The sequence below is a fragment of the Cydia pomonella genome, chromosome 21 (genome assembly GCF_033807575.1).
Source record: "Cydia pomonella isolate Wapato2018A chromosome 21, ilCydPomo1, whole genome shotgun sequence".
Taxonomy (NCBI): domain Eukaryota; kingdom Metazoa; phylum Arthropoda; class Insecta; order Lepidoptera; family Tortricidae; genus Cydia; species Cydia pomonella.
The window spans coordinates 371,937-389,448 of record NC_084723.1 but is presented as its reverse complement, the minus strand read 5'-3'; the positions used below and the strand labels follow the sequence as shown (position 1 = coordinate 389,448).

Genomic DNA, 17,512 nt, shown 5'->3' with positions numbered 1-17,512 from the left:
CCGGTCTGGCTAAGTGGGTAGTGACCCTAAAGCCGGTGGTCCCGGGTACGATTCCAGGTAAGGGTATTTGTTTGTGTGGAGAACACGGATACTTGTTCCTGACTCATGGGTGTTTTCTACGTACATAAGTATGTATTTATCTATATGCGCATGTATATCGTCGCCTAGTACAGTCAGCCAAGAAAGTGGTTTACCAGTTTTCGACTCTATTTGTCAAGTAATAGAGTTGAAAAGTGGTAAACCACTTTCTTGGCTGACTGTACCCATAGTACAAGCTTTGCTTAGTTTGGGACTTGGTCGATCTGTGTAAGATTGTTCCCAAATATTTATTTAATTATTATTTTTACACTCAGCTAATTTGTCTAACCAAACAGACCTATCTCTAATCGTAAAAATTAAATAAACATTAACATCAGATGCGTGTATCTGGCACGTTTTGATTGCCACAGCACGCCACAACACACAAGACGCCAGGTGTAGGGTGTACTCACTGTCCGACTTGCCGCTGGAGAAGTCCGTGCTATGCGTCTTGTCGCCCATGCCGCTGAATGTGAAGTCGCCCTGTACATGCACATAATATTACATAAGTATGAACAATAATGTATACCTACATCTTTATTACCATTAACTTTAAGTGTTTCGAGATTTACTTTTGTTTAAAGGAATCTGTCGATTAGATTGGCATTAATAAAGTACAAAGAAAGATCAAGGCCCATGTGGTGGTAATATTTGCTGTCCATGATTAGGTCTTGGTAGCTCAGATGGTTGAGCACTGGGCTAGTGACCCAGTAGTCGTGAGTTCAACTCTCACCGAAAACAGTGAATTTTTCCACTTTTAAATTTATTCTAAGCTTTAGCTCAAATAGTCTCAAGACATATGATACAAGCTACCAATGATGATACTGCTCTTATTGATTTGAAAGAAAAAATAACAGAATTCTATTTTTAGAATACAACAGCACTATGTTACTTCTACAAAGAAATAAAACATAAAGACATCAATTATTAGCTAAACTAGCTTACTACTACTTTGTCGTATGTACTATACATGTTTACAATGTGTACAATAAATGACGTATCGCTTTTTTGGAAGAAAGAGAATAATGATTTTTAATTTGATTTCACATTTAAAGTAAACAAAGTTTATTATGAGCTGTTTTCGACAGACCAGCAAAACGTTTCACGTAAGTATAATCACACAATCATATAACTCAACCATACCTGTATCGTATCCTTTGTCAATTATAAGTATACTTGCATTGCTCCATTCTCAGTTTAGATCTGCTAAAATGGGACTGTTTGATAGGCCAGTGAAGCTCCTGGGTTTATCTTTTTACTTTTTACAGTTGAGTGAGCCACCATAATTGCGTAGTTGTAGTATGTATACTTACTCCAGTACTCGAAGAGAAGGTATGCGAGCGCGCCGCTAGCCCGTAGCCCGGGCGCGGCGCCTGGCGCAGCGACGACACCACTGAAATACCACGCGTCAGCACTGGCTCTACCCTACCGCTACCTGGCCCTACCGCTGCCTAGCCTACACGACAATGTCCTACAAAATCCGCAATTGTCGTCACCCTAATTCGTGTAGTGAAATTGTTTTCTAGATTTTTCATTTGTTATTGGATGTTTTTATTCATTTACAAATGTATTTACTTTAAATTGTTATTTTAGTAACGGCAGATCAAGAAAACAACCGACTACGCTTCGTTATTCTAGCTTAACACTAACTTATGATAAGTAAATAACTATCCTTTGAATTTCAACTTTAATCAAACACGACAACGAAACAGTTTTTGTATACTTATTCAATGTCGAATATCATACAAAAACTATCATACCTAAATTATTTTGTCATAAGATTAAAAAAGGACAAAAATAAAATAAAAGCGTAGGTTTGCGTAACAAAACTAAACATGTGTATGAAACTGAATTTAGGCCATTTTCAAAGTCATCGTGTTTAAATGAATTTGAAATTGTATCGAATTAATACCAAAGAGAAAGAAGCAGGATCATCGTGTCCAATATTTCCAAATGTTATTTTAATCCGGCTTCCATCTACCCAAAAAAAACATTTTGATATTTTTGATACCTTCTGATCTTGCGACGAGCTTTAGCTGTGCAGTTACACGCCTTATTGAACCTTACCACTATGTTGTAAGGTTCACATTAGTATAAATGTGTACTTACATGTTCATTTAGTGGTGTAGCACGTGAACATATATAATGAACCTTACCACAAGGCATTAAGGTCCACATTGGCAGGTACTCACATGTCCGTTGGTGGCGGGCAGCGTGTTGGAGCGCAGGCCGTAGCCGGGCCGCGGCGCCGCGTGCATTACTACACACACACACGCACGCTAGACACACGCACACGGGCACAAGAATATGGACCGACCGTTGGTATTATGTATGTGTGCAAACATTCACTAACAAATATGCAAGCTATTTATAATTTAAGTGAAAACTCTTCACAAAAGTGTAAATGCAAAGAAATATTGTAGATTTTTAGGGTGTACCTTGGTGTAGGTAACACTCGATCTTTGCTCGTTGATGCAAGCGTGTCAGTTGTAAAACATTATGTATTTTCGTCTCAAATATTTATTCCGACTCAGAAAACAGAATCTTGTGTTCTTCTTTCACAAGATATCAGACTCCAACTTTATGACTAATTTTATAACAATAATATTTAATTTTATACATCCCACAGATAATATAATAGGCATTTATTGTTAAATAGTGATTCTTGCAACTAAATTTTATATAAAATGTTTTAATTTCAAAATATATAACGGTCGATTCATATTCGTGCGATACAGCAGTGAAGGAGTACTCCTCGAAAGCTGCGGCGACCAGCGAGAAATATGTTCTTAGCCACAAGGCACACAATGTGCCACATTTTAAGCAACTTTAAAATAAAGAAATAACTTTTTTTATGACACACAATGCCTGCGGCCCGCCCGGCGAGCAAGCCACCGACCAGCCCGGCGCGTGCCGCGCGGCAGAGACCCGCCGGCAGAGTGTGTACGAGCCTTTTAGGGCTCTCATGCATAAACTTGCTTTTCGTTATAATCAGTCAATTTTTATTATTTCACAATTTGTTTCCTCTAATGTAGTTTCTCGCAGTTCGCCGTGTGTGTGTGTTAAAGGAGTTACTCGGCTTTTCAAATATTTTACATTATATCATACGATTTAAAACAATTCATTGTGTGAAGGGCTAAACTGTAATTAAAAAGAATCATTAATAGTTGAATTGAGTTTGAAAGACCGTGTAACCCGAATAGAACAAAATAAATAATTTAACATTTTGTCTCTCACGTATTCTTGCGGAAACACCAATTTGGAAGTTTTCATTCTAGTTTAAAACTGGACACAGAAGAATATGTGGTCGACAAACACATGCTGATAACGAATCAAAGAGCAGCAACATAATAAATTAATAATATGTATATTATTACTTTTAAATAAATTCGTATAACGATGTAAATATTCCAACTTAAAAGTACATGAACATATGTATGTACGTAAATGAGTGAAGATTAAAGACTTAATAGATTGACTACAAATAGAACAAATAGAATTTTGTATCTAGCCAATCCAAAAAATCTTTCACAAATGTAAATAAAACAGGAATATGAATATGACAACAATGATAGTGGAAAATGCATGCTGTGATTCGTGCTACGGAGGAGAACGTGCATGAGGACAGATACATAACTATCTGTAATATGTAGCCTTTTCAGACAATTTAATTATTAATAAAAAAACAAGAAGCCCAAAGCCGAACACTAAACATACAAAACCATCGCCGCCTAAATTAACTCAAATATTTTTAACTATGTGTAATAACAAAAAAAGTAGGGCAAATTTTACTAAAGGGCAAACTTAACTTTAAACGTTACTTAAAAAATACCGACATAAAAAATGTTTCATGAGGCAAAATTTAAGAGCATTGTACAAATCAAAAGTAAGTAACTTTGCCCCTCAATAAAATTTTATCTGCCCGACTTTATTTAAAAATAAAACCGTTTTAAGTAGAGTAAAATATAAGTAGTTTTTGGTTTTCTATAAATTTGGAAGATAAGCAAATGAAATCGGCGGCGTGGCATAAGCGTAGATTGAAAGCCAATCGGTCTCACCTCGGAACGACGAACTCTGCGCCTGGTCTCACTACATAGCTACATTCATTTCAGTAAACATATACGCTCAAATTGCATATGATATCCTATTGCAGCTTTCAATTGTTAATCCAACGTAGCTCTGCACGGACTTGGTAAACGACAGTGTGTGGAAATACCTATAAAATATGCGCATATAGCCGCACTACCACACCTTATCGTTGCGAAATCGGTGAAGAGTTAGCGTAGACGGATTCTAGCCTGTTATCAATTCTTTCTTTATGAAAAATACACCAAGGAATACACGATAACGATTTAAAATCTGTGCTTTCAACTGAAAAATAAATATAATTAAATATAATAGAGATACTGAAACGAATGCAGCTTTCTTGTTAAACTTAAACATAAGTATGCTTATGGATATGCGATGAAAGACAAAGCATAGACGGTACATGTATGTATGTATAATAAAATAAACGTATACGTCAATGTCTGGTAGAAGCGGGTTGCCGTCTAAATACAAGGAACAAGGAAGTCTCACCCTCGTTGAGGTAGTAGCTATGTACTGATTGTACTGGAACAGTCAATACAATGTATTTATCCAGGCTCTGTCGTTCATTACAGTATTAACATTTTTTTGTTATTATACGGTAATTTAAATTCGCTTTTTGGAAAGTGAAAACAATATGTGGTATGTTTTGTAAGTCCAGTTAAGTTTTGACGTATAAGAAAACGCACCTTAACATTTCTCTGTTTGGCCCTATGGTTGACTGGTAGGGACTGTCATGAAGCATTAAGCCCGCCAGGTGGACCTTATTTGATGTACAATAAAGTTTAAAATGAATAAATTAAAATTAAAATAAATATAATTTAGCCATAAAAATGTTACCATAGGTACCACATTATTGTTTTCACAGGTTGAATACTGATGATAAATCTCAATTTCGACCCTATCACCTACACGTTTAGATCCATATTAAGAGAGCAAGAGCATGATAGATCAGAGTGCAGGTTAGTAGTTAGAAAACGCACCTCCTCGATTATTTTACTATTAATAAAACTAAGTATTATTTCAAAGTGATAGGGAAATACGTAACAAAGTAATAATATGTTGAGAGTTGTATGAAATAATCGAGAGTGCGTTTGTGTTAGGGACACTATGTGAAGGGCAGGCCAGTGACATGATGTAAGGGCATATCCACACGAGATCGAGTAAGTGTGAAAACGCCCTCGGTTAGAACTATGGACTTAGTTTAGGTCAGTAGGCTGAGCTTAGAATACTGTAATATTATTGCAAGTTAATAATATCATAAGTGTATTTATTCCCATTTATTACTTTAAATGTTTAAATTGTACGCTTGACTGCCTTATAAAATATTATGAAGCTTGTTTAATATTTTTATTTTAAAGTTTTCATAATAAATGAGAATAAAGAACATCAATGGTATTGATGAAGAAAAGTAGTGATATAATTTGTTGTATTGGCATTTTTTGACAGTGGCAATTATGTGATAAAAACAAGATACAACATTACAAAATTTTTTTTTTTTAACTTTGTGTCTTTGGTTACTACTACAGATGTGCAAGTTGCGGAAAGTTTCCAAAAAATAGGAAAAGTACTCGGAAATTTCATAAAAATTTCATAGAAATATAAAAAAAACCATTTTATGTTTCGGAAACTTTCAATCCCTATACAAAAATATAAGAAGTATCCGGAATTTTGGAAAGTTTCCTTTGACACATCAGTAGTTACTACGTTTATTTGTAGGTACTTTTTTATACTTTGTAAGTTTACAATAGTAGTTTATGTGACTGCTACATAATAAAAGGCATTAAAATACACGAGTGTGGGTTTAAGAAACGAACGAAGTGAGTTTCTTAAAACGATCACACGAGCGTTTTAATGCCTAATTATATACAGTTACATACACTATTTTATGTACACACATATTATAAACTTTCTATGATATATTCACTAACCCAAATTACAGCCAACGTTGGGGCATCGTTGTTCTCTTGGCGGAACTCGCGGATATGTGGTGGCATCACCGAAATACTTTTATAGCTCATTTTACACGAAACTTTTGCTGTAGTTATTTTAAAAACTACAAAACATATTCATTTTAACTTAAAATGAATTAAAAGATAAACTGTACGTCAAATGGCGGTAAATGAAAACTTTTTCACGCATGTCACGCATCCGATATATTTTTTTAATTCAGAGACAAACTAGAGTCGAGGGCCTATTTCCGTATCATTCGATACAAACTAACATGAGATATGTCAAAATTGTATGTAATTGATATTTCATTTCGAATAAAAAGGCATCTCGACTGATATTAGAATAGAGGTCAAATTGAATTGTTTTTTTTTTCAGAGATGTTCCAAATTTGAATGTCATAACCAAATCGATTTTGATGTCATAACGGAGCAATTACAACATCATTACAGATAAGAAATTTGTTGTAACAAAACAGTTTATCGTAATGTTGGCCATTATTTACGGATTTTGAAGGCATCATAGAGGGTTTATGATATGTATGTAGATAAATAAATAAATAATTCAATCTAGTATCGTTTCACCGTCGGGCGCAGGCATCTTTTAGGATGCGAGAAGGCCGTTATTGTATTTTTTACGTCATGAATGTTAGTATCTCGCTCGTATCACACAGGGCGACCGCGGGACTCACCGTTGTAGCTGGGGATGTGCGAGTGCTCGGTGTGCGCGTAGTAGGGCTCGGCGTCGGCGCGCGCGTGGTCCAGCTGGCGCGAGGGCGACGCGCCCACCGGCGACGAGTAGCGCAGCCGCAGCGGCGGCTCGCGCGCCGCGCTCGGCGTCCTGCGCCGCCACACAAGTATAGCCAGACAGTTATACCTACTCATTTTTGCTTAAGCTAGTATAATAACCCCGCGGACCGACCCCTATAGACCGAGCTTGTAGGACGACTCGCGGTCACATATAAGATAGCACGCGCGCCGCTTCGATTAGTTGCGCCCAAGTTTACGGCCTGATAGCTATGTGCCCGTCTGTACGAAAATGAATCGTAAATTATTGAATTCGTTCTCTAATAATGGTATATTGCAGCGTAAAATGATGTGGCAAGTCATCTAAAGGCTTCCAAATACAAAACAGATGGAATAACATTCCACAGATAAGTCAAATTCATTATTTTGTTGAAAATTGTTCATTATCCGCGGGGTTCATGTTTTACTGGTCAATATGGTTGTACTGAGCGGCAACAAAGTACGCCCGTCCCTTTTCGTTAACTTGAAAATGCAATATGCTATCCCTTTCACGTAAACGAATAGTGATGCTGATGTGACGATTATGGTTTCATCAGTTGCGGAAACTTCGTGCTTTCGTTCATACCGCAATGTACCATTTTAAAAAAATATAAAAGAAAACTGTGATTCTTTTTATTTTTTATTCAGAATAATGAATATGTAGTTTTATTTAGTTAGTAGTGTATCTTAGTAGGTAGGTATACATAGTTTAATTTTTAATTAGTAGAATGACCATTATTGAAATAGTATCAAAATAAGAAATGAAATGAAAAATCGACACCCAAGGAGCTAATGATATGATGTACCAGCTCTTTTGAGATATCTACAGTGTCAGCTATTTCAGATAGCTTCAACCCACAATCTGCCTAAACCATATAATGTATTTTGTTGACATTTTCCGGAGTAGTGACGCTTTTTAGACGTGCGGGTCGGGCTTTATCTTGGATGCTTGTACGGCTACGTTTTAATTCAGCCACCCAGTTTTTTATTGTGGCGTAGAAAAGGGCAAAATCATCTATAACATTCTTCAATTCTTTATGGATATCAATACTCTTCATACCTTTCATGTAGAGGAACTTTATTACCGCTCTTTCTTCGATTTTCTCCATATTGCAAAGAATTGACACAGACAATTTTCAAATGACAGCAAATGAATAAAATATTCCCGCCAACAAATTCAAATATATTTTAAAATAAGGCAGTTATTTTTTTCACTCAATCTTTTTTAATATCAAAGGCAAATTTATCATCCCACCCTCGTATTTTCTGGGACCCTTATTATTTTATGTTAAAATTTTACTTATTCCATTAATATGCAAAGTAAAATTTTTAGTTGCATTTTTAAAGTATTTAATGACAGATTATATTGTTTAAATACTATTAAGTATTTTTCTGTAGACTTTATTGATAACAATTTTACCACAATAAATTACGGTACCACTTCCCGTAATGAACATGTCCCATCCCTACGCACACACGTGGCAGCGCGCCATGTTTGGAGCGACCAATCGCAACGCCGCGAGCGCCCGTCCCGCTCCTCACGGTTTGGTGACCCGTCGTCGTCACAGTCGACTACGACACCCACGGTACAAATGCGGGTAGTGAAATTCTTAACCCGACACCACACGGGACAGTATAATAGTACATTACGATACAAGTGCGAAAAATAGGAAATTAGAAACGAGTGGCGATAAATTAAAACACGACCGAAGGGAGTGTTTTAAATCGACACGAGTTGCGAATTACCTATTCGCACATGTATCGTACAACGTTTTACAGTACATATGGCCCTTTAAATGTTCGACACAGTAACGTAATATGCTACTTCTCGCACTAGTGCTATAAAGTAGCCCCATATGTACTGTAAATAACATTTAAAAAAATCTATCAATCTCAAATAACATTATAATTTAACATTTAAATGAATTGGTGGCTACGCATTCCAACCACATACCTGCTTGCATTACGAGGATCTAAATTTTGTTTCTTCCACTGTTGAATCTTTTCCCGCTCTTTAACTTCTTTCAGGAATACCTAAAATAAATAAATAATTACAGTTATTATTTATCACCACTGCCATTTTGGTAAAATTACTGTTTGCATCTTCAAAATTACATTCTATAATTGTTATTTTGTTCGTTTTAAATGACCCCACATAGCGTTCCAAATACTGGTTGTAGTTAATTTTGCTCCTGAATTGGATTCTAAAGCAGAGATGCGTTCCATATAGATTTTCGTATATGGACCCGCTTATTACTCTCTCTACTGCACGCGCGTAATTATATGGGTGTTCCGCCCAAGATGCCGGTAGTAAATGTCACTGTGCGAGCTTGACAGCAATATAATTCTGCGCGTGCAAAAGAGATAGCAACATGTGGATCAATGTACGAAAATCTATGTGGAACACGTCTCTGCTTTAGTTAGTTGTGCCCCAGAATGACATTCTATTATATAAATCTAATATTTATAAGTAGGCTTAAAATATAGTAGCCTTTTATATTTACGTGGTTCTCTAGGTAGGCTTTTACGATCGCCCTTTTAAGGTATTGTACCAAAAAAGAATATGAATGAATGAATGAATGGTGCTTTTATTTGAAACAAAGTTAGATTTGAAGCTACAGGGCTGCGGGTGGTTCCAAAAAAGGATAACACTCAGCATGTGTCACAGCACATGAGTAGTGTTGCGACGCTGATTTTCAGTGTACCCATTGACACGTAAAACAAACACAAAACAGAATACAACAGAATGTGCAGTTGACATTGTAATTTATTTATAAGAAAACCGAGACATGTTTACTCGTATTAATAAATACATACACAATACATAAATAAATAAATAAACTCTGAAGGACAGAATTCGGTACAAATACAGGTGGGTGTAGGTCTATAGGTATAGGTCGGCTAGGTGGAGGTCGTTTGTTCCTTGAGTAGGTGTAATTTCAGTTTGTATCTCGATTCTCGAGAACTTTTTATGATATCGATTTGAAATTTTGGAGTAGTTATGAACAAGACGATTCCTTTGGCTATTTTTTATAGTTAGGCATACTTTAGAGCAGCATTCTAGAACCACTTCGTTAAACAGTTAAACGCTAGGCGTGTCACATGGCACTGTTCTAGGAGATCAGCTCTTCCCGTCTGAACAGCCATGTCAGCATACCTGCGCGATGCCGGAGTCGATCTTGGCGAGCTCCCGGTGCTCCCGGCGGAGCTGCGGGTCGCCGGGCGCGTGCCCGGTGTATGTGTCGGAGCAGCGCCGTCTCCTCTCTGAACATACCTGCGCGATGCCGGAGTCGATCTTGGCGAGCTCCTGGTGCTCCCGGCGGAGCTGCGGGTCGCCGGGCGCGTGCCCGGTGTATGTGTCGGAGCAGCGCCGTCTCCTCTCTGAACATACCTGCGCGATGCCGGAGTCGATCTTGGCGAGCTCCTGGTGCTCCCGGCGGAGCTGCGGGTCGCCGGGCGCGTGCCCGGTGTATGTGTCGGAGCAGCGCCGTCTCCTCTCTGAACATACCTGCGCGATGCCGGAGTCGATCTTGGCGAGCTCCTGGTGCTCCCGGCGGAGCTGCGGGTCGCCGGGCGCGTGCCCGGTGTATGTGTCGGAGCAGCGCCGTCTCCTCTCTGAACATACCTGCGCGATGCCGGAGTCGATCTTGGCGAGCTCCTGGTGCTCCCGGCGGAGCTGCGGGTCGCCGGGCGCGTGCCCGGTGTATGTGTCGGAGCAGCGCCGTCTCCTCTCTGAACATACCTGCGCGATGCCGGAGTCGATCTTGGCGAGCTCCTGGTGCTCCCGGCGGAGCTGCGGGTCGCCGGGCGCGTGCCCGGTGTATGTGTCGGAGCAGCGCCGTCTCCTCTCTGAACATACCTGCGCGATGCCGGAGTCGATCTTGGCGAGCTCCTGGTGCTCCCGGCGGAGCTGCGGGTCGCCGGGCGCGTGCCCGGTGTCTGTGTCGGAGCAGCGCCGTCTCCTCTCTGAACATACCTGCGCGATGCCGGAGTCGATCTTGGCGAGCTCCTGGTGCTCCCGGCGGAGCTGCGGGTCGCCGGGCGCGTGCCCGGTGTATGTGTCGGAGCAGCGCCGTCTCCTCTCTGAACATACCTGCGCGATGCCGGAGTCGATCTTGGCGAGCTCCTGGTGCTCCCGGCGGAGCTGCGGGTCGCCGGGCGCGTGCCCGGTGTATGTGTCGGAGCAGCGCCGTCTCCTCTCTGAACATACCTGCGCGATGCCGGAGTCGATCTTGGCGAGCTCCTGGTGCTCCCGGCGGAGCTGCGGGTCGCCGGGCGCGTGCCCGGTGTATGTGTCGGAGCAGCGCCGTCTCCTCTCTGAACATACCTGCGCGATGCCGGAGTCGATCTTGGCGAGCTCCTGGTGCTCCCGGCGGAGCTGCGGGTCGCCGGGCGCGTGCCCGGTGTATGTGTCGGAGCAGCGCCGTCTCCTCTCTGAACATACCTGCGCGATGCCGGAGTCGATCTTGGCGAGCTCCTGGTGCTCCCGGCGGAGCTGCGGGTCGCCGGGCGCGTGCCCGGTGTATGTGTCGGAGCAGCGCCGTCTCCTCTCTGAACATACCTGCGCGATGCCGGAGTCGATCTTGGCGAGCTCCTGGTGCTCCCGGCGGAGCTGCGGGTCGCCGGGCGCGTGCCCGGTGTATGTGTCGGAGCAGCGCCGTCTCCTCTCTGAACATACCTGCGCGATGCCGGAGTCGATCTTGGCGAGCTCCTGGTGCTCCCGGCGGAGCTGCGGGTCGCCGGGCGCGTGCCCGGTGTATGTGTCGGAGCAGCGCCGTCTCCTCTCTGAACATACCTGCGCGATGCCGGAGTCGATCTTGGCGAGCTCCTGGTGCTCCCGGCGGAGCTGCGGGTCGCCGGGCGCGTGCCCGGTGTATGTGTCGGAGCAGCGCCGTCTCCTCTCTGAACATACCTGCGCGATGCCGGAGTCGATCTTGGCGAGCTCCTGGTGCTCCCGGCGGAGCTGCGGGTCGCCGGGCGCGTGCCCGGTGTATGTGTCGGAGCAGCGCCGTCTCCTCTCTGAACATACCTGCGCGATGCCGGAGTCGATCTTGGCGAGCTCCTGGTGCTCCCGGCGGAGCTGCGGGTCGCCGGGCGCGTGCCCGGTGTATGTGTCGGAGCAGCGCCGTCTCCTCTCTGAACATACCTGCGCGATGCCGGAGTCGATCTTGGCGAGCTCCTGGTGCTCCCGGCGGAGCTGCGGGTCGCCGGGCGCGTGCCCGGTGTATGTGTCGGAGCAGCGCCGTCTCCTCTCTGAACATACCTGCGCGATGCCGGAGTCGATCTTGGCGAGCTCCTGGTGCTCCCGGCGGAGCTGCGGGTCGCCGGGCGCGTGCCCGGTGTATGTGTCGGAGCAGCGCCGTCTCCTCTCTGAACATACCTGCGCGATGCCGGAGTCGATCTTGGCGAGCTCCTGGTGCTCCCGGCGGAGCTGCGGGTCGCCGGGCGCGTGCCCGGTGTATGTGTCGGAGCAGCGCCGTCTCCTCTCTGAACATACCTGCGCGATGCCGGAGTCGATCTTGGCGAGCTCCTGGTGCTCCCGGCGGAGCTGCGGGTCGCCGGGCGCGTGCCCGGTGTATGTGTCGGAGCAGCGCCGTCTCCTCTCTGAACATACCTGCGCGATGCCGGAGTCGATCTTGGCGAGCTCCTGGTGCTCCCGGCGGAGCTGCGGGTCGCCGGGCGCGTGCCCGGTGTATGTGTCGGAGCAGCGCCGTCTCCTCTCTGAACATACCTGCGCGATGCCGGAGTCGATCTTGGCGAGCTCCTGGTGCTCCCGGCGGAGCTGCGGGTCGCCGGGCGCGTGCCCGGTGTATGTGTCGGAGCAGCGCCGTCTCCTCTCTGAACATACCTGCGCGATGCCGGAGTCGATCTTGGCGAGCTCCTGGTGCTCCCGGCGGAGCTGCGGGTCGCCGGGCGCGTGCCCGGTGTATGTGTCGGAGCAGCGCCGTCTCCTCTCTGAACATACCTGCGCGATGCCGGAGTCGATCTTGGCGAGCTCCTGGTGCTCCCGGCGGAGCTGCGGGTCGCCGGGCGCGTGCCCGGTGTATGTGTCGGAGCAGCGCCGTCTCCTCTCTGAACATACCTGCGCGATGCCGGAGTCGATCTTGGCGAGCTCCTGGTGCTCCCGGCGGAGCTGCGGGTCGCCGGGCGCGTGCCCGGTGTATGTGTCGGAGCAGCGCCGTCTCCTCTCTGAACATACCTGCGCGATGCCGGAGTCGATCTTGGCGAGCTCCTGGTGCTCCCGGCGGAGCTGCGGGTCGCCGGGCGCGTGCCCGGTGTATGTGTCGGAGCAGCGCCGTCTCCTCTCTGAACATACCTGCGCGATGCCGGAGTCGATCTTGGCGAGCTCCTGGTGCTCCCGGCGGAGCTGCGGGTCGCCGGGCGCGTGCCCGGTGTATGTGTCGGAGCAGCGCCGTCTCCTCTCTGAACATACCTGCGCGATGCCGGAGTCGATCTTGGCGAGCTCCTGGTGCTCCCGGCGGAGCTGCGGGTCGCCGGGCGCGTGCCCGGTGTATGTGTCGGAGCAGCGCCGTCTCCTCTCTGAACATACCTGCGCGATGCCGGAGTCGATCTTGGCGAGCTCCTGGTGCTCCCGGCGGAGCTTGCGGGTCGCCGGGCGCGTGCCCGTTGTATGTGTCGGAGCAGCGCCGTCTCCTCTCTGAACATACCTGCGCGATGCCGGAGTCGATCTTGGCGAGCTCCTGGTGCTCCCGGCGGAGCTGCGGGTCGCCGGTCGCGTGCCCGGTGTATGTGTCGGAGGCAGCGCCGTCTCCTCTCTGAACATACCTGCGCGATGCCGGAGTCGATCTTGGCGAGCTCCTGGTGCTCCCGGCGGAGCTGCGGGTCGCCGGGCGCGTGCCCGGTGTATGTGTCGGAGCAGCGCCGTCTCCTCTCGGAACATACCTGCGCGATGCCGGAGTCGATCTTGGCGAGCTCCTGGTGCTCCCGGCGGAGCTGCGGGTCGCCGGGCGCGTGCCCGGTGTATGTGTCGGAGCAGCGCCGTCTCCTCTCTGAACATACCTGCGCGATGCCGGAGTCGATCTTGGCGAGCTCCTGGTGCTCCCGGCGGAGCTGCGGGTCGCCGGGCGCGTGCCCGGTGTATGTGTCGGAGCAGCGCCGTCTCCTCTCTGAACATACCTGCGCGATGCCGGAGTCGATCTTGGCGAGCTCCTGGTGCTCCCGGCGGAGCTGCGGGTCGCCGGGCGCGTGCCCGGTGTATGTGTCGGAGCAGCGCCGTCTCCTCTCTGAACATACCTGCGCGATGCCGGAGTCGATCTTGGCGAGCTCCTGGTGCTCCCGGCGGAGCTGCGGGTCGCCGGGCGCGTGCCCGGTGTATGTGTCGGAGCAGCGCCGTCTCCTCTCTGAACATACCTGCGCGATGCCGGAGTCGATCTTGGCGAGCTCCTGGTGCTCCCGGCGGAGCTGCGGGTCGCCGGGCGCGTGCCCGGTGTATGTGTCGGAGCAGCGCCGTCTCCTCTCTGAACATACCTGCGCGATGCCGGAGTCGATCTTGGCGAGCTCCTGGTGCTCCCGGCGGAGCTGCGGGTCGCCGGGCGCGTGCCCGGTGTATGTGTCGGAGCAGCGCCGTCTCCTCTCTGAACATACCTGCGCGATGCCGGAGTCGATCTTGGCGAGCTCCTGGTGCTCCCGGCGGAGCTGCGGGTCGCCGGGCGCGTGCCCGGTGTATGTGTCGGAGCAGCGCCGTCTCCTCTCTGAACATACCTGCGCGATGCCGGAGTCGATCTTGGCGAGCTCCTGGTGCTCCCGGCGGAGCTGCGGGTCGCCGGGCGCGTGCCCGGTGTATGTGTCGGAGCAGCGCCGTCTCCTCTCTGAACATACCTGCGCGATGCCGGAGTCGATCTTGGCGAGCTCCTGGTGCTCCCGGCGGAGCTGCGGGTCGCCGGGCGCGTGCCCGGTGTATGTGTCGGAGCAGCGCCGTCTCCTCTCTGAACATACCTGCGCGATGCCGGAGTCGATCTTGGCGAGCTCCTGGTGCTCCCGGCGGAGCTGCGGGTCGCCGGGCGCGTGCCCGGTGTATGTGTCGGAGCAGCGCCGTCTCCTCTCTGAACATACCTGCGCGATGCCGGAGTCGATCTTGGCGAGCTCCTGGTGCTCCCGGCGGAGCTGCGGGTCGCCGGGCGCGTGCCCGGTGTATGTGTCGGAGCAGCGCCGTCTCCTCTCTGAACATACCTGCGCGATGCCGGAGTCGATCTTGGCGAGCTCCTGGTGCTCCCGGCGGAGCTGCGGGTCGCGCGGCTCCCGGCCGGCGTGGGGCGCGTGCCCGTTGACGCCGTTCACCCGGGGCTCCTCCTCGTCGCTGTCCGGGACGCCTTTGTACGTGTCGGACCAGCGCCGTCTCCTCTCTGAACATGTTTTAAGGTAAATCAATGGATTGATATGTAAAACATGCAAGCTGGACACTTTACAGTACGACTTCCAATTTCCAATGCCACGTCACAATTATGCTTAATAGCATCGGGATCGTGACATTTACTGACATTTACAACACTTTTGACATTAATTCGATTTTCTTTTTTTTTTTGTTAAAACCAACGGCGGTGCTGGTGCAGAGGATGTTTATGATTCACTGCACGCTGTGGTTTTTGTATATATGCCGGGCGGGGGCTTGAACGCCGCGGGGTAGTGCGACAGCTCGACGACTACAGACAACTCTCACCGGGGTCGGTGTAAGGGTAGGGCGGCGCGGGGAAGTCGTCCCGTTCTATCTTAGGCTGCGTGCCGGGCGGGGGCTTGAACGCCGCGGGGTAGTGCGACAGCTCGACGACTACAGACAACTCTCACCGGGGTCGGTGTAAGGGTAGGGCGGCGCGGGGAAGTCGTCCCGTTCTATCTTAGGCTGCGTGCCGGGCGGGGGCTTGAACGCCGCGGGGTAGTGCGACAGCTCGACGACTACAGACAACTCTCACCGGGGTCGGTGTAAGGGTAGGGCGGCGCGGGGAAGTCGTCCCGTTCTATCTTAGGCTGCGTGCCGGGCGGGGGCTCGAACTCCGCGGGGTAGTGCGACAGCTCGACGACTACAGACAACTCTCACCGGGGTCGGTGTAAGGGTAGGGCGGCGCGGGGAAGTCGTCCCGTTCTATCTTAGGCTGCGTGCCGGGCGGGGGCTTGAACGCCGCGGGGTAGTGCGACAGCTCGACGACTACAGACAACTCTCACCGGGGTCGGTGTAAGGGTAGGGCGGCGCGGGGAAGTCGTCCCGTTCTATCTTAGGCTGCGTGCCGGGCGGGGGCTCGAACTCCGCGGGGTAGTGCGACAGCTCGACGACTACAGACAACTCTCACCGGGGTCGGTGTAAGGGTAGGGCGGCGCGGGGAAGTCGTCCCGTTCTATCTTAGGCTGCGTGCCGGGCGGGGGCTCGAACTCCGCGGGGTAGTGCGACAGCTCGACGACTACAGACAACTCTCACCGGGGTCGGTGTAAGGGTAGGGCGGCGCGGGGAAGTCGTCCCGTTCTATCTTAGGCTGCGTGCCGGGCGGGGGCTTGAACGCCGCGGGGTAGTGCGACAGCTCGACGACTACAGACAACTCTCACCGGGGTCGGTGTAAGGGTAGGGCGGCGCGGGGAAGTCGTCCCGTTCTATCTTAGGCTGCGTGCCGGGCGGGGGCTCGAACTCCGCGGGGTAGTGCGACAGCTCGACGACTACAGACAACTCTCACCGGGGTCGGTGTAAGGGTAGGGCGGCGCGGGGAAGTCGTCCCGTTCTATCTTAGGCTGCGTGCCGGGCGGGGGCTCGAACTCCGCGGGGTAGTGCGACAGCTCGACGACTACAGACAACTCTCACCGGGGTCGGTGTAAGGGTAGGGCGGCGCGGGGAAGTCGTCCCGTTCTATCTTAGGCTGCGTGCCGGGCGGGGGCTTGAACGCCGCGGGGTAGTGCGACAGCTCGACGACTACAGACAACTCTCACCGGGGTCGGTGTAAGGGTAGGGCGGCGCGGGGAAGTCGTCCCGTTCTATCTTAGGCTGCGTGCCGGGCGGGGGCTCGAACTCCGCGGGGTAGTGCGACAGCTCGACGACTACAGACAACTCTCACCGGGGTCGGTGTAAGGGTAGGGCGGCGCGGGGAAGTCGTCCCGTTCTATCTTAGGCTGCGTGCCGGGCGGGGGCTCGAACTCCGCGGGGTAGTGCGACAGCTCGACGACTACAGACAACTCTCACCGGGGTCGGTGTAAGGGTAGGGCGGCGCGGGGAAGTCGTCCCGTTCTATCTTAGGCTGCGTGCCGGGCGGGGGCTCGAACTCCGCGGGGTAGTGCGACAGCTCGACGACTACAGACAACTCTCACCGGGGTCGGTGTAAGGGTAGGGCGGCGCGGGGAAGTCGTCCCGTTCTATCTTAGGCTGCGTGCCGGGCGGGGGCTCGAACTCCGCGGGGTAGTGCGACAGCTCGACGACTACAGACAACTCTCACCGGGGTCGGTGTAAGGGTAGGGCGGCGCGGGGAAGTCGTCCCGTTCTATCTTAGGCTGCGTGCCGGGCGGGGGCTCGAACTCCGCGGGGTAGTGCGACAGCTCGACGACTACAGACAACTCTCACCGGGGTCGGTGTAAGGGTAGGGCGGCGCGGGGAAGTCGTCCCGTTCTATCTTAGGCTGCGT

The 17,512-nt window shown here is 49.5% G+C and overlaps 1 protein-coding gene and 1 non-coding gene across 2 annotated transcripts in view; one reads left to right on the top strand and one right to left on the bottom strand.

The window, feature by feature from the left end:
- Window positions 1-17,512, bottom strand: part of LOC133529534 (actin-binding LIM protein 3) — a 125,752-nt gene that overhangs the window by 9,509 nt on the left and 98,731 nt on the right. The window contains exons 13-17 of the mRNA XM_061867271.1: window positions 15,090-15,262; window positions 8,854-8,933; window positions 6,806-6,954; window positions 2,271-2,338; window positions 492-561 (exon numbers count right to left, since the gene is read on the bottom strand). Of these exons, the coding sequence (XP_061723255.1) occupies window positions 492-561; window positions 2,271-2,338; window positions 6,806-6,954; window positions 8,854-8,933; window positions 15,090-15,262 (540 nt within the window). The remainder of the gene's footprint in view (window positions 1-491; window positions 562-2,270; window positions 2,339-6,805; window positions 6,955-8,853; window positions 8,934-15,089; window positions 15,263-17,512) is intronic.
- On the top strand, window positions 747-819 carry Trnat-agu (transfer RNA threonine (anticodon AGU)). Its single transcript has one exon. It is a non-coding gene; the product is annotated as a tRNA-Thr (tRNA).